The 21,353-nt window shown below is 44.7% G+C and overlaps 1 protein-coding gene across 1 annotated transcript in view; it reads right to left on the reverse strand.

Annotated features, from left to right (window-relative positions):
- Positions 1 to 14,017, reverse strand: part of COL1A1 (collagen type I alpha 1 chain) — a 34,798-nt gene extending 20,781 nt beyond the window's left edge. The window contains exons 1-16 of the mRNA XM_069237828.1: positions 13,715 to 14,017; positions 10,737 to 10,934; positions 9,849 to 9,880; positions 9,599 to 9,634; positions 9,335 to 9,418; positions 9,150 to 9,218; positions 8,341 to 8,385; positions 7,765 to 7,818; positions 6,009 to 6,062; positions 5,141 to 5,194; positions 4,188 to 4,241; positions 3,609 to 3,662; positions 3,451 to 3,495; positions 2,957 to 3,010; positions 2,791 to 2,835; positions 983 to 1,036 (exon numbers count right to left, since the gene is read on the reverse strand). Coding sequence (XP_069093929.1) covers positions 983 to 1,036; positions 2,791 to 2,835; positions 2,957 to 3,010; positions 3,451 to 3,495; positions 3,609 to 3,662; positions 4,188 to 4,241; positions 5,141 to 5,194; positions 6,009 to 6,062; positions 7,765 to 7,818; positions 8,341 to 8,385; positions 9,150 to 9,218; positions 9,335 to 9,418; positions 9,599 to 9,634; positions 9,849 to 9,880; positions 10,737 to 10,934; positions 13,715 to 13,796 — 1,014 coding nt within the window. The 5' untranslated portion in view covers positions 13,797 to 14,017. The remainder of the gene's footprint in view (positions 1 to 982; positions 1,037 to 2,790; positions 2,836 to 2,956; positions 3,011 to 3,450; positions 3,496 to 3,608; positions 3,663 to 4,187; positions 4,242 to 5,140; positions 5,195 to 6,008; positions 6,063 to 7,764; positions 7,819 to 8,340; positions 8,386 to 9,149; positions 9,219 to 9,334; positions 9,419 to 9,598; positions 9,635 to 9,848; positions 9,881 to 10,736; positions 10,935 to 13,714) is intronic.
- Between the last annotated feature and the right edge of the window lie 7,336 nt (positions 14,018 to 21,353).

Here is a 21,353-nt window from a genome sequence, read left to right on the forward strand (position 1 = left end):
GGCCCATGTGAATGGTTGTGGGTCCCTCAACTACAGTGTAGAGCACCTGATCAAAAGTGCAATTGCAGAGCTGTGTGAGGGTACGCTGCAGCTCAGGATAGAGGTGCTTCTGGGGCAAAATGTCCTTGTGTCTTTTCAGAGAACAGATGCAGTAGCATTGTTGGTTAACCCACTGCTGGATCAACAATGGGAGATGTATGTGGGAATGAGGGTTGCGTCTGCAAAACTCGGTAGGATGTCCTCAGCTCTGGATCAGTAATAGGAGATGTGTGATGGAATGTGGTGTGCTGGCAGTGGTACGTGGGGAGCCACTCACTGCTGGGAAGTGTGTGATGTAATATGATTTGCAAAGCAGAGCTATATAGGGTGCCACTAATACTGGAAGGTGTGTGATGGAATTTGATGTGCATGGCAATGCTATGAGTGGTGGCACCCACAACCAATGGTAGTGTGTACTAGAATTTAGATGCAGTAAAGTAGCTGTGTGGATTATCACTGACTGCTGGGTCGGCAAAGGGAGATGCGTGTTGGAGAAGAAGTGCACTGACCGTTGTTTGTGGTGCTGGCCACTACTGAATCCGCAATAGGGAACATGTGTTAGCATACAGTTGTACTGGCAGAGCTATGTGGAGTGTCACCCAGTACTAGATCTGCAATAGGGAATAAGTGTTGGAATTGAGGCGTAAGTGGAAAGCTGTGGGGGTACCACTGGCTCCTGTAACAGCAAAGATGGACGTATTAGTATACAGATGCACTGGCAGAGCTGTGTGGGATGTCACCCATTACTAGATCAGCAATGGGAGATCTGTGTTGCAACAAAGGTGAACAGCATGTCTGCTTGCAGAGCAAAGTAGAGATGCTTTGATGGAACTATGTGAGAAAGAAAGTGAGAAAAGTCTGCCAAACTAAGATCACACAATGTGAGAAAAGAGCAGCCATGACTCTTACAGGAGTCCAAGCTCACAGCTTTACATGGACTCACCTTAGCGCCAACAGCTCCGGGGAATCCAGGGGGTCCGGTTGGGCCAGTGGGACCCTAAAAGAGGGGAAAAGAAAAAAATGTAATCAATACACTCTTCAAAGAATAACGCCCACACTTTTGGCATTTGTTTTTTACAGAAAGAACTGTGGGTAACAGTGTCCATGATAGAAGACTGACATGGGCAGGGGTCTTTGGAGGAGATGCGGCTACCCCTGGGTGGTTTGATAATAAGGACAGTGACGATCGGATGTGATAGAAAGGGTGCTATAAGATTTAATGTAAAGCAGAGCTGTGATCCGGATACTATTGGGGGGGGGCAATCTTGAGATTATGGTGAATGGGGATTATGGTCCTGAATAGAACAGACAGGGACATATATTTGGGGATATGATGGAGCAGGGAGCTTTCTTTAGGGGTATTATAGAGCGAGGCTATGATCAAGCACGTAATGAAGCAGTTATGATTGAGAATGGTCCTGATATAAAGGAGATAGAGCTGCGGTCCTTATGTGAGGGAAAGGGGGCTATGATCCTTATAAAATGGAGCTAGGGCTGCGGTCCTGATGGGAGCGAGAGGGGGCAATGGTCCTGATGTTGTGAAGAAGGGGCTGCAGGCCTAATGTGAGCAAGAGGGGGCTATGATCTTCATATGATGGAGATGGGGCAGTGGTCCTGATTGGAGGTTGAGGGGATGATGATCCCTATATGATGGAGAATGGGGCTGTGGTCCTGATGGGAGCAAGAGGAGAAGGAGCTGGGGCTTCAGTCCAGATTTGAATGAGAAGGGTCTTTGATTGTTATATAATGGAGATGGGGCTTCAGCCTGGTATGAGTGGGGGCAATGATCTTCAAAAGATGAAGATGGAGTTCTGGTCCCACTGTGAACAAAAGGGGCTATGATTATCATATGATGGAGACATGGCTGTGGTCTTGATGTGAACAAAAAGATGGTATGATCCTCATACGATGGAGACGGGTTTGCTGTCCTGATGGGCGTGAAAAGGGCAGGTATGATCCTCATATGATGGTTTTGAGGCTGTGCTCCTGAGGTGAACGAGAGGGGGCAATAGTCATCAGGTCACGGAGAAGGGGCTGCATTCCTGATGTGAGCGAAAGGGGGCTATGACACTCATATGATGGAGGAGAGATTGAGGTCCATGAACGAGAGGGGACTATGATCCTCCTGTGATGGAGAAGGGGCTGCAGTTCTGATGTGAACAAGAAGGGATATGATCCTCATTTGATGGAGATGCTGCTACAGTCGGGGTTTGAATGAGAGAGCACTATTTTCCCCATGTGACAGAGAGCTGCTATGAACTATCTCGGGGATATTATGAGGGGACTACGATTCTAATGTAATGGAACGAGGCTGTGAGCTATTTTGGAGATATTATGAAGGGGCTAGGATCCCAACATAATGGAACGAGGCTATGAGCTATATTGGGGATATTATGAGGGGTCTGTTATTCTAATATGATGGAGAGAGGCTATGATCTTATAGGGACTGTAGAGTAAACTATAGGCATGTGAGAGAGAGGTGACTGATCATAGTTCAGGTGGAGAGGGAGCTACGCTGGACAGTATGCTGGAGAGGTGAATATAATTTAGAAAGGCTATAATGCTGGAGACTATGAGAAGGTATATAATGCAGACAGGATACTTCGATTAAGGAGAGATGAAATCCTATATTTCATCAAACCAATATTGTATCTGTTTATATATATCAAGGTCTTCGAAGAACACCAAAAGACAAACTGTTTTCTCTGATAGGGGCACAGATTGATCAGAAACAACAAGTATGTTACTTACTGGAGGACCAGCTGCACCAGGAGCACCATCGTTTCCACGAGCACCCTGTGAGGCAGAAGGAGTGAAAAGGAACAAGTTTAGTTTTGAGTGGGCATGTCATTGTCGTAACAGGACTCGTAGTACAGGGGCCGACATGATTCTAGAGGAAAAATGATGGGATACTCACAGCAGGTCCAGGGGCACCGGGACGGCCTCTCTCGCCGGGCAGGCCACGGGGTCCCTGTGGTAGGAGAGAACACAGGCATCAACAGCTGGACAAACTTCAAGAGAGAGATATCACCCTTCACCCTACTCCTTGAAAACCTTGTTTTTAAATACCTTGTATTTGAGGCACTGTCTCTCTACTAACTGGTGCTGGGACTATAGATACATGCACACTGTATCCGCTTAGTGGCAACTAGCACCCCTGGTCAGAGTCACAAGAAGAAGCTGGCACATAACTGCCACCCACCTCCTATTGGTGGAAATGTTAATGTGTACAGAACTAAAGTCCCCAATACTTCCATCATTGTGTCCTCCACTCTTCTTCCTGTGTAATATATCCCTGTGCTGTCTCTGCCTAAAATGACCTCCTTTAAACTCATAGGTTACTCCTATCCTGCGGTAGCCACTGCTGTGCCGCACTCCTTGATCAATGCAAGTTAAACCAAGGCCACTCACCACTTGTCCAGGAGCGCCGTTCTCACCAGAGTTGCCAGGCTCGCCCTAGAAAAAAAAGGGTACAGTTTATCAGTACAGCCCTGCCAATGCTGCCAGGATGGAGAAGTTTCTTTGGTGAGTCATGAACAGGACTGAGGAGAATGAGGTTCGTGTTGTACCTTGGGGCCAGCAGGGCCTGAGTCTCCCTTGGCTCCATCCAGACCGTTGAAACCCTGAAGAAGAAGAAGAAACAAAAATTAAACAGACAGCCAGACATCAGGCCAGTCAACAGGATCAAAACCTCCAACTCGACACAACCCCAAACAGATTCAATGTTAGTGACAGTGGCAATTACTGGGGCTAGTGAAAGCTAGAGTTTCCCAGGGCTAATCAAGCAAGCATTGGCAGAACAATAGTTCTGGCTTGCATTTGAGCCCTGGCCAATACATTAAAAGTATCCTGTTGCTTTCAAAGTACAAAACAAAAAAACAATTGTTTTCTGTTTACAATATATTTATGATTTAAAGAATTGAATGAGCTAATTCAGAGCAGCTTTGAGAAGTAAAGTAGTCCCTCGTGCACTGCAGTACAAGTGCTCCATAGAAGGCGGAATGAAACACTAAACAGCCAGTAGCATGAGGAGGGAGAGGATACTCCTCTGGGCTGAACCTGTTCTCTTCTATCTGTATTTGAAAGAATTTGCAACAATAGCTGCACTACCAACCCCTACCAAAAATGAATGAAGACGAGGAACTTACTCTGTGTCCCTTCATGCCAGGAAGGCCAGCTGTTCCGGGAAGTCCACGAGCACCCTGTAGTGAAGGGAAAGAAAACATATTGAGGAGGAGCTGCCACCTGATATGTGGAGGAAAAGAAGAGCTTTATATTGAAGTTGAAAGGGCACATGTGGGCACGAGCCCTTCCCCAGAGGCAGTGTGGCTTCGATTGTGAAGGAGGCACCCTAGGCATGCTTGCCCTGGGCAAAGGAAAGCAGAGTTAGTGCTTCTTGTGTAGGTGAGAGTGGTGGTGTGGGGGAAGGGGCGCTGTCTGACAGTGTCTAGAGTGCAATTTGCTTTTGTGTGGCAAGGAGGTGGTACTTCCTGCTCGAATCAGTACTTTTTTTTCTGAGGGAAGCTGCTTCCATAAGTCATTACTTAGGGCAGGGGTCTTCAAACTGGGGGGGCCTTAACTGATCGGGGTGGCGCCAGGCTCTAGCCAAAAGATACTTTATGCTGATAACAGCGCTTTGATTTAAGCTGAATAAAATGAGCGGCAGTAAGCCACTCTGTAATAGGCCATCAGTAGCATCTTTAGGCATTTCTATCTGGCTGGGAGTATGTGTCAAAAGGGAAGAGTCTGCAAGACTCAAAATATTCCTCAACGCCGCCCCCGATATTCTGATTATCACACTGCGGATACTTTTATATACTAGTAAGGCCTAGCTGAACAGAATAGTATGTGTGGAAAACGTGCATTTGATTGCATTTTTAAAAGGGGTAACAGAACTTCACTGCAATGTTTAAATAAGTATAGACTTATTTAAACATTGCCAATGTATTAAAAGAAGTGTGAAAAATGGTGTTATGTTATAACAAACAGGAGTCTGAGATTTAAAGTTACTGGGTGAATGAGCTGTAGGGGAGGATTGTTACCCAAGTCTAGCGCCGTCAGCAGGGCACAAGGGGCATTAAACTCCAAAGGTCGATCTTACCTGAGGGCCAGGAGCTCCGCGCTCACCAGGGCGGCCTGGTTTGCCAGATTCACCCTGTGGAAAGAGGAAAGAAAAAGTCAGGATAAACGTGATGGGTCCTCCAAGAAAGTACGTCAACAATGGGGATATATTCAGACGGGCTCTAAAGGGTGGGCAACTGTCAAACTACGCGAACTTTGCAAGCTGAAACGAGGAGGGATGGTGTATATAGTTGCATTGGCATGTCATGCATCAAGGAATAATTGCTGATACATTTTTACAGCGCAGCCGATGAGCGCGTGCCTAGTCGGTGGACATATAATGATTTGCGCAGGATCACAGTGCATGTCTGTTGAAATTCAGATCCGGGATCCATATACCCATGTTGTAATGTATTTACTCTGTGGCACACCACACGGTTTGCTCCCAGAACTTAGAAGCTGCATGTACAAATCTCACTGTTCAAAAACTGATTTGAATCTGAAGTAATATTCTGGAAAGTTCATCTCGCAATATATCTCAATAGATGTTCAGTGTTTAACTTCATGCCTCGGTGAGGCGCTTCGCGGTTGCTGTAACCTACAGACCCGACTCCAGCAGGGACCTAAGTGAGGAAGCTGAAGCCTCACAATATTGGGGGGCCACTGGCCCGGGTCAGGCACCTTATACCTTCAAGTGAATACACTTGGAGCGCAAGTACAAGTGGCCAGTAGGTCAATGCATGTGCGTTCACGTTGCATGCTAGAGTCCAGTGGCAGCCTTTCACGGCCGCAATCACCGGGTGAATAATAACACGTGTTCAGTAGTGCTACGAGGCCGGAACACTGGAATAGAGGCTACGCACACATCTAGTGTAATTGCTTGACCTTTAAGGCATTACGTTACTTACATCATCACCGTTCTTGCCAGGTGGTCCTGGAGGACCTCGGGGACCAAGAGCACCCTAAAAGAAAGAAATAAGCAACTATGTTAGGATGCGATACATTTCTAAATGATTGCACCACGTGCACGTGAATTACAACCATACACAGGACATTCATATGTACTTCTCGCTTTACACGAGTTCTAAAAGCAAAGACATACAGAACAGAATAAGGGGTGGGCCATTATTGAACCAAGAGGGACATCTGTGGGTCACAGCTGGAAGTGCAGTTAGCAGAAATCTTCATTGATTAGAGGCAGGAAAGCTAAGTGGGGTTGGAGCGTGGAGGCGGGGTCGGCTTTAGGGCGGTTCAACCAGTGCACTGACTTTGGTGCGGGCGCTGTGTTTAAAAATAACATTTGGGTATAGAAGCCCTGAAGTTGCTTGTGCATCCATCAGTTTTCAAGCAACAATAAAAATGTCAAAATAACTCTGGTGATTAAGGTTACTGCTGGTGAAATATCCCAATTTTGTCTAGTGGCAGGTTTTACTCATCATAAAGTAGAGCACGAGGATAAAGTGCCTGCTGCAAAGAACATCTGCCATGTAGATCACGAAACTGTGACTGAATTATGAGAAGCACTTAAAAAAAATGAAATGCGTGTCAGAGAGGGGCTATGTAAAGGTGGGGGGCTCTCTTGGAGAGAGGTAGAGAGGGAATTTGTGGAGAAAGAGGTCATGGGGGTGCCAAAAAAGACTGGCACACAGGTGCCACCAGCGCTAAAGCCGGCCCTGTGTTGGGGGTACCTTCATCTACATTGCAGGGGGGCCTCAAGTTTGTCTTTACCACTGCGAACGCGGCCCGAGGGCCCTGGAGTGCTTTACATGAGCACTACGTTCCCCTGGGCCATACTCTTGTTTCAAAGCACAGGGAGGTAATGTAATTTTTCCAAAGTTACAGAATGTTGAGCAGACGCCGGCACTTGAACATGGTTCTCCAGTTCCAAAGAAGCCACCTTTGGATATTGGGCCACATATGATCGATTTACATGTTAATCCTGAAGGCCCATAAAGCCGGCACTTATGTTTGTTACCACAAGTAAAGTCAGTAAGAATGTTGTTTTTACAGAAGAATTATGTCTGGTCTTGATATTTGTAACATAATCATTGTGCATTGGTGGCTTGTATGGGGACACCTGCTGGCAAGAAATAGAACAGCAGCTTTACGTCAAAGACAGTGAGCTGTGACCTGCTTTTGCAACGCCCCCTCTAGCGGTATCCAGAAGTACTTCTGGAGCATCAATCACAAATCTAATTGCACATAGAACTGCCCATTGCTCTTACTCTGAGATCTGCTGACCAGTGTTATAAGTCTTTTTTTTTACATTGAAAAGGGTATAGCTGGAATGGCATCCAGCAATCCCTGAGAAAGGGGTCCCACTTAGAGAATAGTACACCACTAGCTAATCTTAACAGTCCATGTGGACCATGGGAGGGCATACAGCAGTCACATGAAAGTTTTGTGGTCAGTGATTTGTTTACGGAACTTGAAATAAGACACACATATAAATTTGGGTGCCACCACTAGAGCCCTTCCCCCACAGGAGAAAGATAGGAGACTACGTCCAAAGAACTGGGCACAGTCAGAATATACCCAAGCACCGTCTTCAAGTGGATCTTTCCCTGATCTCAGCAGAGGAAGGACAGGAGTTGGACAAGAAAAGCCGGAAACACGTCACTCAGTATACAGTTCATAGGAGCACCCCAAGAATGCAGTACTTACAGATGCGCCAGGCTCGCCGGGTTCGCCAGGGGGGCCTTGGAAGCCTTGGGGGCCCTGGAGGATTGAAAACAGAAAGAAGTTAATAAAGAAATGAACTTTCTGCCAACATCTGTAATTCTTGTAACTGCAACACTATTCCTTAGGATATAACCCTCTTGCACAGAGCTGTACTCTGGCTTCTTCCAATTGACATTCAGATTACATTTGTGAAACTGCGTTTTGAACCAAGACATTGAAAATAATCAGCAATATCTAAAGAACAATCAAATATGTGTGAGAAATAAACAAATACAAATTCTTCAATGAAAGTCTAATGGAATTATAGTAGAGTTTATTTCAGATACATAAGTGTATGTCTAGAAATTAAGCTGTTCAGTCCAATTGGGGGAGTGGGGTGCAGTAGTGAAGAGGGTGGAATGGGAGAATCCGAAGGGAGACCTATCAAAGCAAACAAGAAAACACTCCCCACTGACCACTGTTTGATCAGTTACACCCCTATAACCCATATTAGAGGAATTAGTTTGGAATGCCAAAGGGTGACATGGGGGTACAGGCTGGAAAGAAGAGGTTACTTACAGGTGAACCAGCAGGGCCGGGAGGACCACGGGGACCCATTGGACCCTAGAAAAGAAGAGAAAGAGAACACCTTTTAATAAGTGAAGACTACAAAATGGAGCATCAGTCAGCAGACATCTTTTTTTTTTTTGTAAATGGCACTTTGCTATCCTTTCCCTTGTCTGACACTACGAGAGACTACTTTTTCCCAACAGAGTTTGTCAGATATCTCACCCAGTCCTACCTTTCATCCTGATTTATGCCAGTTACAGCCAACAAGCCTGTTTACTTTTCAATTCTCTGTTTCGTTTGCTTTCCTGCCATTTGTATTCTGACACCCAGCTGCCAGTTACATGCATTGCAATCGGCCATTTTGTTTCCTTTGACTTGGTATCTGCCATCTTGTTTCCTGATGGTTGTCTGCCATCTTGTTTCCTGTTTAACTGTAATTGAAATTGTGTTTCCTGTCTAATGCAACTGTTATTTCTTGCCCGCCATCTTACTTTTTTCCATTTCTTTTTAAAATATTTCTTCCCTATGGTCTGATGCTAAAAACACCGTATGTATCTAAAGAGCATCATTCTCTAGGAAGTCTCAGATACTGCTTCTTTCTTTGTGGCGGGCAGGGCGCTCTAATGCTGTCACACACCTCGTCAGCCTGCAGGGTTTCAGCCATGCTTGTTGCCCATTCACATTCTCTGTAAGACTGGTAAGTTCAAAGCAAACTTGCACGCCTTTACTCATTACATTTCCCGCAGTTTAAGCATGTACTTTATTCCCCTTCACATTCTCCCTTTCTTTGGACCAAGACCAAAAAAGAAAGCACTCACCATTGGGCCAGGCACGGACATACCAGCAGATTTCTCATCGTAACCATAAGACATTTGAGGAGCGAAGTTCTGTAGAGAAGTAAGAACAACATGAGAATGTGAGTTCAAAAGGGCATTGTATAGGTCACCAAAATACATTTGATAAGGAAGAATCTATTTGCAAATCTATAGAATATGCAACTTACTCCACCAAGGCCTGCGGGACCAGGAGGGCCAGGGGGACCTGGAAGGCCAGGGTTGCCATCTCTGCCGGGTGGGCCAGGAAGTCCCTGTAAGTACAAAAAGGTGGATGAGATATGAGTGACCTTCATATATTGAGCTTATGAGGGTTTTGGAAGGAGAGGCTAGACAGAAAAAGATCTTGGAAATAGAGTGGGAGGTAGACAAGATGTGAAAGTAAGAGGTGTGAGTATGGGTGCAGAAGATAGCTGCTGTGGCTGGGTACCTACCCGATCTCCTTTGGGGCCTACTTCTCCCTTGGGTCCCTGCGGGAAATAAACAACACGGCCTGTTAAAATCCATTGCTCAACCAAGCTTGGCAGAAAGTATTGGATACAACGAGCAGGGTGCAAATATACAATGCACATCTGCTGTTGTGTGGGCGTTATATTAAAGCAATAAGTCATCCTGAGGGACCTTTTGCAATGTAAGCAAATGAGAACAATCATTCAAGTTAAATGAGAAAGATTTCTTCATTACCTCAACTCCGGTTTGTTCTGAATAAGAAGTTCCTATAAAGAGAAAGAAACGCATAAACATCACATATTTGTTGTGCTCTACTCTAGTGATGTTAGTGGGCCTATATTCTTTCAATAAATATTCAGATTCTGTAGCTATCTACTTGAACACACACACCTTTGTGCTTTAAACCTTCAGGCACCTTAGACACTTTAAGAGATAAAATCCAAGGCTCCCGAGCCTCCTCCCTCTACACTGTATGCATCGCATTGCCTTGCGCAAGTGGCAGCCATTTTGTCCACATAATGGAAGTGGAATAGCAGTCTTAGACTTCCATAGAGTGTCCCCGGCAAGTTATGGCTCAATGCAGACACTGGTTCGAAACCAATGACAACTTATCTTGGTAGCCGAACAAGGACAAAGGAAGAGCAATAGATATGTAGCTTGTCTCCCACAACAAAACAAACCATGAGTTGCTAGACTGGGATTGAGGACATTGATGAACTTAGGGGTAGCACCATGCTATGTCTGGCTGCTTCGCTTTATACTTCCTCGTTCCTGACTCGACTGAAGGTGCCCTAGTGACGCTGTGTGGGCGTCATCCCCCTGAAGTCCACTTCTGAGAAGAACATCTCTGGGCGCAAGAAAGAAGCATTGTTCTGTGGGAACATTACTGTACCTATTGTTTATTAGGGCCTTGTTGCGCCTTAGAGGATGGTGGCAAATAGCTATACATGCTAAAAACACAGGAGCTCTCTGGCACTTGTGGAGACAGTAAATAATGGAGGCCTCTTGGGAGGTGAGGGTACCTCGATCATCTCTGTCCACCCTACCCTTCACACCTTCTGCCATAAGGCCCTCCCCCCGCCACTCCTTTCACCCCCATGGGAACCATGAGGTGGGCATTACCGTCGCTGTTGGGGCAGACTGGGCAGCACTCTCCGAAGGGGATCACAGCGTTGGGGCAGTCAATAGGGTCGTCTCCACAGGTGATGTCATCACACATGATGCTGCCATTGTCGCACACGCAGATGATGCACGACTCGGGTTTCCAGACTTGCCTGTCATTGTATGTTACTCCTTCTTGGTGGCAGAGGCCATATTCAACTAAACGAGACATGAAAGGAGAGCGGTCATTCATCTGGGGCGAACCTCAGCCATAATACACCGTGCCCCCTGGCTGACCCTCGCGCCTGCTGAAGCCGATGGGATGAGTACCTGGTGGTCTGCGGGGCTTTTCTAAACTGGGGTTGGCGCCATATATAGTAGCAGATGTTGTGTTAGAGGCTATGGCCTAGTCAGGATATCTAAGGAAGGAAAGAAATGAGAATGCCTAGGCTTGTCTGGGCGTCTCCCCGGTCATGTTTTGCAGACCCGTTGCCGCTTCCCTTCCAAGATAATAGGAGCCCAAGTTTTCCATCTACGTGGTCTTTCTGGCAGGAGTCCTTTCCGGAGTTTTGAAGCGCATCTGCTTCTCATCAGCATCGCTTTGGGACAAGGAATAAACACTAAAACAGCACTCTTAGCGGGCTTGAGAGCAGAGCAAGACCTGCCGCCAATTGGGCCAAAACCACAGCCCCTTCCAAGGAAGATGGGGGTGATTGTTGGTGAGGGGGCCCTGGTGATCATGTTGGCACAATGGTGGGTGGGGTGAGGGCATGTGTTCCTAGGACCGTGCAGATGCACTGGTGGTTGCTGGAATGGGAACATCCTCTCCAGACGAGCAGGTTAGCAGAGCTGTTAGCGCCCTGGACATGCTTAGGGCATATGACGTGCACATCGAGAGGAGATTCTGGCTCCCACATGCAGCCACTTAAGGACTGACTGCAAAAACCCGAGTGCTCCTCGGAGGAACATTTGACAATGTATATCACACGACTAACAGCGACAAAATGACAGAAAATAAACAATGCCGCTGCACAAGGCACATCTTTTTCATCTGATTTAAGATATAGTGCCATACTAATTAACATAATAAGGTAACATCAGAATGTCTAGTCTAAATTACACACTAAGCTGTGTTATTGTTTAGGACGCGGTGCATCTTTACGGCTACTGCAGTCTAGGTTACTCATCGCACCCTAAACTAGAAACTTAATCCCAAACACAAACCGGTCACTGACTAACAAATCACGCTGAATGTCAACTTCAAAAGCCTTTTAAAAAGTCGGTGTGCAGCGCCTTCTGTCCCGTTAATGACATTCTAAAAGACAACACAGTTTACAATGCACTAAAGAAAAGCTACATACAGCAGAAGCCACCACTAATGGCTCAGTACAGAAAGCACAATTATACTTTTCGCCAGTAGATGGCGGTAGAGCCTTTCATTTGCGCTCATCGAAAAAAACCCAACTTTCCAGCATCCTCAATACTGTTTTTTTTTGTCTCGTGAAGTGATGTCTAGACTTTTGTACTTGCTTACAGCCTGCTAAAACATTTTCCCTATGAATCATCCCAGGCCCCTTTTTAAATTCTTTCCTGATGGTCTTTGCAGATTTCACCCTCCTTCCCCGAAAACCCCACACAGATTCATATTCTACCACAGAAATCACATCTGTCTTGTCATCTATTGTTTATGAGATGAACTTTTAGAGAACCCCCTCCTTTTTCCCTCCTACACATACTTTCTCTAGCATGCCGTGCACACTGCGCCTGCCTCCTGTACCTCCCACCCTTCGACCCCTCCCTCATTTAGAACTTGGCAGTGACAGAAACGAAAAACTTGCCCAAACGGATCAAACTCGTGGACAGCCCCCCAGGGCCACTTAAGAGAAAGAACACACCCTTTCCCCCTCTCTGCAGCTGGACAGCTCGAGTCTGTCATTCTTTTTTCTGTTCTTCTTTGTTTTTCCATTATTTTTTTCAAATCAGAACATGTTCTACATTCCCTAGGCCATGCTTCTGTGCCCGCCCCTTGTACCAAATACTGACCCGAAGGCACCAACAGAGCGAACATCTACAGAGTAACTGGCAAGTGACAACTTTTTTTGATCATTTCTAATATATTTAACTCCCTTTGACAAAGAATTAACTTCACACTACTTGTAACACCTTTGGCAACAACTTGCAAAAAATATACATCCTAACTTTAAAACATCCCCGCTGTTCACGCTCTACGATGAAAACCATGCATTGTCACATATTAGTAACTTCTGATGAGCATGTAACTCCATCACTCCCAATACAATGGTTGTTTTCTCTTCAAATACTAACACCCTTTCTCTGTTTCATAATGAATTTTTCATACATTGATTATTTTTACAAAATGTAAAGTACATTCATCACTAAAATATGGACGTCTTGCCCTTGATTTTGCATGAACATTCTTAAGCCAAACAGTACGTTTTTAAAAGCAGCTTTCTGATCCCCAGACAAAGTATAAAACCGATACTGCATTGGTGGGCTGCTCAAAGACAGTTTCCAAATGTTGATTTACTGTCCCAAAAAAAAGTTATACCAAGTTTGTTGCATTAGCTTTCTGATCAGAACAAGTTTAACAAACTGAATGGCCTTACTGCTCAATAGAACGTTTACAAATGTTGTACCTTTTTACAGTTAAGTAAACGTTTGAAAAGGACGCTTGCTTCAGTTTGCTGCTCGTGCACATCTTAAATGTGGGAGCAACTTACTGTGCCCACATTTTGTCCCGCTGGTACATGCTTTATTTGATTGTTGCATTGCTAACTACTCAAACACATTTACAATCAATATTAGATCATTTTGCCGGTTAAAACAAAGGACTATTGTACAGTTAACTGCACAGTTGTCATCGATACTAGGTAACTTTGCTGACTTAAAGAAAGTTATGAAAAGCGTTTAGCACTTCTAGCTGCTTTCAAGAGGCTTAAGATGCCCGATCACAGTTTAAGAATAAAAGATGTACTTACTGTCCTCCTGCTCCTGGGCCCTGACCAGGAGCACACAGGCTGCCAGCAGGACCACTAACCGGTTATCCACAAAGCTGAACATGTCTAAATCTGAGACATGTAGACTCTTTGGGCCCCTTGGTTCTCTTAGAGTCCGGTCATACGGGGGTGATCTTGCTGTGTATTGTTCAATCCAAGCCCCCAGCAGAAACTTCCTACTGTCTCTGCACTGGCTGGCTCCCCTTTTATACCCAAGCAGCACCCTCGAGAGGGTGGGGACCACCCGGGCCCTGCCGATGAGTGTGCAGGGAAACCTGGACCAGCCCCTCAGCCAATCAGAGGCAGCCCAGCTGGACAAGGAAAAAAACGTCGTGCAGCAGTGGATCTGGAGCGGCCCCTCCCTCTCCAACTCAGCACAGGGCAGGGGAACAGCTCCTGACTCTGCACAGGCGCCACAGCCCTGATGCTGCAGGGCAGAGGTTTGATGCCCGTTGTCCCGTGGCTACCAAGAGACAAAGTTTGCAGGAAACTTTGCATTGGGGAAACCTTTACCCTCGACTTTCCATCAAAGAAGCTTTCTCGAGCCTACATCTAACGAGCCTATAACTCACAGCGGGTTGATGTACAACGAGAACACCGCAGCCCTCTCAATATTAAAAACTGCTCGACACTAACACGATAAAGGGTGCGACAGGCTGGACGAGGAGGTGAGACAGGTGTGACAAGGTCACTGAAGTACACCGTGCTGGATGGATTCAAAGGAGGCAGAAAACACAATTCTTCAATAGGAACCAAATTTGAGTCCCAAATTTGCCAGCGGTGGGACAGTGTTCGGGGCAGTTGTTATTCTAATACAAACGTCGTAACATCTAAACTTTGGGGGAAGTTTGACAGTTGCATCAAAGTCAGGACTATCAGATTATGCTCAGAGTGTCAGCTGCAGCCACAATCCAGCCTAACTACGTTTATGAACTTTACTTCTTAGCATAGTGACATTTTTTCCTAACTATACACAGTTCTGCAAAACATAGTCACTTTAGTGGAGAAATTACACTGAGGGATTGGAGTGTAAAGGGATACTTTAATGTTTAATGTTGTGCATTGTGGATCGGCTGCACTACAAATACATTTTTGCAAACTTCGTTGAAGTGTGTTTTCAAGATTGTGTTTTGTACTGCTCACAGGGTCACAGGGGCTTCTCTCAACAGAACTGCGACAAAATTAACAGTATATTGCGTTTTGTGGGATGAACCGACGATGAAAGTAGTGTGTGACAATAATGTCTATCTATCTATCTATCTATCTATCTATCTATCTATCTATCTATCTATCTAGATATATATATATGTATATATATATAGATATATATACATATATATGTGTATGTGTGTGTATATATATATATATATATATATATATATATATATATATATATATAAACACTATTTTCACACACTACCTCTCAGGTATTCAGGAAGACTCAGTCATACTTGTTGCCTCAAAAATCTCTGTTTCTAACTTTCACAGTCAGAAAAATGTAGTATTTTAACCGAAATAAAGGCAATTTCAATTGAACAATAGTTTTACCATCTGTTAAACACCTCTTGGGTGAAATGTATTTTTTAAAGGAAAAAAAGTTTCATTTACAGCTGAAAGCGACCATATATTTCTGCCTATTTTGCTTGTTGATTTAAAAAACATCAGGATGTTATATATTTTTTATTTCTTGTGAGAAAGAGAAAGAAAATAATTGGCACCAGGCCACAGCTGTTTATATGTAAAAGAGCCACGTTGGAAATAAGGGGAAAAAAAAGGCAGACATCTTCACCATAACACGCAGGTCGGGTGCCAGCGCACCGCTTATAGAAGCTGTAATTACACTGGGGGCTGGGGGAGGGGCTACCACACAAGGGCGGCCTGGTAACGGGGAATCAGACATGGCCCTCTCTCGCGCATGGACCACGTGCGCCTGGACATTTAGAGACCCCCGTGTATGTGAAGACCTCCGGTGCTCCTGGCCATTTCACGTGCTTCCCGCCATGTCAAAAGCCCGATGTGCACCTGGTCATCTCAAGACCCCACGTGCACCTGGGCATGTAAATACTCTCATGTGTACCTGGCTATTTAGATACCCCATTTGCCCCTGGCCGTATCAGAGCCCCGTGTGCACCTGGCGTTGTGAAGCTCTTCGTGCATTTGTGCGTTTCAAAATCGCCACGTGCACCGCCCCATATAAACAGTCCCCAGGTTTATTTGTACATATGAACATACAAATGTGCACCTGTCCGTATCAGGATTCCTACGTGAAACTGACCATATCAGGCCCTGAATATGCACCTGCCCAAAAAAAATATGTCTTGACAATATGAACCCCCCCCCCCACCATATGTACCCGATCGTTTTAACCCCCACACCCAAGTAGGAAACAGACACATTTTACAAACAACCACGCACACTCACCTCCAGACATCATCCCACCCACCTCATAACAACCATCCGCCCTTTTTTCTCAGGGGTCTAAATGTGCCATTTTCTACATTGTATGTACTTTTATTGTGGTATAAACTCTTTTCAAATGGGTACACGCGTGCATAAATAATTTCGTTTGCATACTGTTATTGCAAATCTAGTTGAGAGTAGTTTATTACATTCGAACGTACATTTGCTGGGCATTAAGCTGTAGATTATTACATGATACACATATAGAAAGTGCACCAGTGTCACTTATGGCACTTATTGATGTTGCCTATTCAATTCAAAATGGAATGCAACTGTGCAATTTATTGAATTGACATTTATTTTGTTGGACATTTTGTGGCACATACACTTTGCAAACGAGTGCATCTGCTGGGTACGAGGGGTTGACAATTGAAACGTGGTATTTGTTGTATTTATAACTCAGACTTTTCTTAAGAGGCTACAAACGTGCAGTTTATGACACGTGTCTCTGGTGATGTGATGCTTGCAGTGTTTTTCAAATGGTGACGCTTTGTATGGTACAATCTATGGTGACATGAAGCCATTTTCTCTGTGGGCACCTCCGAGGCTCTTCCTGCTCTGCCTGTGTGCGTGGGCAGAAGGTAACACGTGAGTAACTTGCAAGCTCCTCTGGAAGGGGTCGTAAAACGTTTTACTTCACTCGAGAAGCTTTCCTCTCTTTTCTCATTGTCTCGTGGGGTAGGAGGACACGTTGGAAGAGAGGAGGGGACAGGGGAAACAGTCAAACTTCTAGCTTTTCTGTGGACTGTAATTAAATGGAAATGCAGCTCCACCAAGGCAGAAGTCTGTGTTTTTTTTCTGCAATACGTATGTATTTAAAAAAAAATCCCCCTGGCTTAATGTCAGAAGAATCTGTATCCAAGCTCCACAGACACGTTGCAAGACCGGGCTTCTCCAATCAGGCCCCGCTTCCCTGACTTGAAAAAGCTGGATGTCTTCCAGGCTGGAGATGTGTCTTTCATTTTTTTAACCATGACAGAAAAAGAGAAGAATGCAATATTTTTTTCATATGCGAGATGTAAAGTGGGAGGGGTGGGGGGAGTGCCACCTCACCATTTACTGCCTGCGCGCTGAACACTTTTCTGGAATGCACGGTCTGTTTCGGTGACTGGTGAGAACAGCAGAAAAGACAGATCTGATAGATGCTAAGGCTGGTAAACTCATCAGTTATTTGAAACAAAATCTCTCCGACAAAGGGCCCAGGATGTGTGTCCAAGGGACTTTACAGTGAAGTAAAATGCAGTGCGTGTGCCCTGTGTGCTATGATAGCTGACAGTGCCCACCCTGGAGGGATTCTGCCACGGTGCTATCTGCGTTTTGTTGGCACTGTGTATTTTAGCAGGGGTGCACATTAAGACATTACTTTTTGTGGAATATGTTATACATGGTGGGGCTTATATGTAATGGAATGACACATATGTGCTCATATCTGGTGGGATCTAGTCGACGTGTCTAACCTCCGAATAGGAACCATCTTGCAGAAATATTCTGTGAACCCACGGATCACTATTACCAACTTCCTGCCTCAGCAACATTGTAATATGCTTCTCATAGTTCGCCCTTAGCTTTATGTCCATTTCCATTCCACGAGATTCTAAGACAAAGATATCTGCTCAACTCCAAAACCTTTTAGAATCTTTGTCCCCCTTGTGTTCTTGTTCTAGATCCAGACATGGAATAGAAAGTTCTCTTCTTGAGGCTGTGAAGATGTTTTGAGACATTATGATGATGGTGCAGACTGCCTAGTAGTCCTGATGGATCTCTCTGTTGTGTTTGAGACAGTGGTTAGGGACATTGTCCACGGTGGCCCATATCCATCTTGATTAGCTCAAATGGTACACACTCCTTCTTCACGCTCGTTGCCAGCCAACACGTCTCCCCTCATCTCACTTGTGGGGTGGCATGGAGTTCCCCACTGTCCCCAGCCATATTTGACATGCATATACGGGCCTTATTCAGTATCTTCAGGGATTGCTAAGTAGTTATTCAGTCCATAAATGATTAAACGCAGGTGTGTATTACACTGACTAATGATCGAAAGTTTGTCACCGAATTGCAGAAATGCCTTAAGGAGGCAAAATATTTTATGCAGAATAGTTTCGTGCATCTAAATATATCACTAGAACAGAGTTCACACCCTTTGTCACCAAGCGCTGACCTGCCAGGTCTTCCCTTATTACTCCTGACCTTCTGGGGCAAGGTCGTCCCCTGTCTTCCAAGGTGAAGCATCTCGGCTGGCTTTGAGACCGCTATCAATGCTCAGGTAGGAGCCGTCCTGTGAAGCTGCTTCCACCACCTCAGTGTGAGACACCCCTTCCTTTCTTATCTTCCACACACAAAGCTATGGTAATGAGGGCGGCGGTAAACCCTTCCCCTGACTAATGCAACAGCTTTACTCAGCCCTTCACACCAACCAGACTCATCATCCCCAGAGGGTACAAAGAGCTACAGACTACATGGCTCAGAGGTGGGCAGAAGAGGCCATGGATCCAAGGCCTGGAGGAGACTGCATTGGCTACCGGTTCAAAACAGAATGTCTTTGGATGCTTAGTTTTAAAATGTGACAACAATCTTGTATGGAATTACTTTTAGATTAGGATCGTCAAAAACCAGCCTGTTAGACATTTCAGAGGACAGAATAAGTTTCTTACGTCCATCCCTTGGATTAAACAAAAAGGCAGAACTGGGAGAACATTTGTGGTACAACCTTTCTTTACATATGCAGTTCACTCTATGCCATACTTAAGATATTTTAAATAAAAAAAACCATTAAATTATACTTATTTTAGTTGACACATGTCATAATTCAGCCATTTATTTAGTACACAACCAATTGCTCAAGCGATACACTCAGACTGATAGCTCAACAGGTCCAGCCATTGCTGTGGTGTAAAAATCTTTGCTGTGCCTACTTACTGGGACCTCTGATTTACACCTTTTCTACCCTATGCTCATTTACTGTGTCCAATGGACCACACAGTCACACCGTGATGCTAGAATCCTTGCTGTGGTCATTAACTAAGATAGGGGTCTTCAAACTGGGTGCCGGGCACACTTAGGGGGCCTCAAGTGATCGGGGGGGGTGTGGGGGGCGAGAAAGAGGGTCACCTGGCTCTGACCAAAAGAAGCATTATCGTAATAACAGGGCTTTGTTTTAAGCTGAAAAAATGAGCAGCAGTAAGCCACTGTGTAATGGGTTATCACTAGCATGTTTTGTTGTTTATATTAAAGCTGGCAGTATATGTCAAAAGGGAAGGGACTCCAAATACTCTTCAAAACTTCCACCCCAATTCTATTTATCACACTGTGAATACTTTTACAGGTTAGTAATGCCTGCCTGACCAGAATAGTATGTTTGGCATCATGTATTTGATTACATTTTTAAAACAGTAACATAACTTAACTGCATTGCTTAAATAAGTGTAGACATATTTAAACATTGCCAGTTTAATAGAATAATTGTGAAAAATTTGGAGGGGGGGAGCCTGATGATTTTTTTTGTTTTCACTAACCGGCGCAGCATTAAAAAGTTTGAAGACCACTGAACCAAGACCTGTGCATCACTCTGTCCCACCCCTTGCTGTGGTGCAACAACCACTGCTGTGACTGCTGTGCTCATTTACAAGAATAGATGGACTAGGACCCTAGATGAACCACATGGTCCCAGCTCCTGCTGTGGTGCGAGATCCATTGCTAAAGTCTTATACAGGCACCCATGGACCACATTGGTCTGAATTCTGATGTGGTGGAAGAATTATTGCCAAACACATTTACTAGGTCCCACAGAACATACTATTCCACCTCCTGCTGTTGCATAAGTTTCATTGGTGTAGTCATTCACAATGTCCCAGGGATTACCGTATCCCAGTTCCTTTTACAGTTCAAGATCATTTGCAGTACTCATTTACTAGGCCCAAATTACCACATCATACCACATCTTTCTGTGCTCAAGAACCAACGCTATACTTACTCACTAGAGCCCAGGGACTACACCGTCCCACCTCCTGCTGTTGCTCAAAAACTATTGCTACACTCACTTACTAGGACCCATGGACCATACCATTCTTTCTCATTCAATGGTACAAGATCAATTGTTGTACTCATTGACTCAGTCACATGAGCCACACTGTCCCACCTGCTGCTGTGGTGTATCAATCATCGCTGTATTAAAGCATGCCTTATTTTATTTATAATGCTGTTCGCAGCGTTACTTTGATGATTTATCTTAGTTTGCCTGGTTTTCACCCAGAGGTAGATGTGCCACAACATTCTGTCCTTTAAAGTGTCAAAGACCGGTCACGTGGATAGTTGCAATGGAATTATGGCCAGTACCTTTCCACTGACCCATCACATTGAAAAAACGGCCATCGCCAGTCAGAGTGTGAAAAGTATTATGCCATCGGATTAGGACCAGGGCACCCGTGAGGGGTCTGCAGCACATGCATATTTGTGATATCTGGGTCATTCCTTATGTGAGCCCCAGCCCATGTTGTTTCAGACGTGTCCTTCTTCAAGGGCTTCAATACCTTATAAACACCTTATCTATTCAATACCATTTTCCATAGTCAGATAGATTTTCCTGGTTGCTTTTGTCATTTTGTTTTTGCTTGGCAATCCCTCCATCTGTGACCCTAGCACTTGATACATCCCTTGTGCATGCATGTGCAGCAAAGTCTACAAGTAGTGTTTAGCATAAAATACCAATTTACAAAGAAAGCTGTTGGTTACATATTCTAATGGATAGAAAGTTGTCATTACTGTCTATCCTCAATTTCTGTTTCTCTAGTTTTAAACTTGTGTCTCATTCTATTCCTCCCAAAATGCATTTGTTTGTTGAAGGTTTGTTTGTATTTGGATACAGGTCAAATAATTTCTTTCATAACTCACATTGCCCTATTGTTTTTTCGTTTCTCTACCTGTTAAATCTTATTTCTTTCTTAAGGCATCTCCATTGATAGTCATAAGCACTGAATAGTTCTGCCCATGTGCAAGGATCCCAAAGCACTTTTCCATAGTATATCTTCTTGAGTGTAGATGTTCGCCTTTCTACAGGAAGGTCTACAGAATCACTTAAGAATTAAAAACATTATGCAGCCTATAGGAACAGGCTACAATGGCCAAATTCTTCAGACTGTACTTAAAAAAGGATCCATAAACCCAT

This window comes from Pleurodeles waltl, chromosome 6 (genome assembly GCF_031143425.1).
Source record: "Pleurodeles waltl isolate 20211129_DDA chromosome 6, aPleWal1.hap1.20221129, whole genome shotgun sequence".
NCBI lineage: Eukaryota > Metazoa > Chordata > Amphibia > Caudata > Salamandridae > Pleurodeles > Pleurodeles waltl.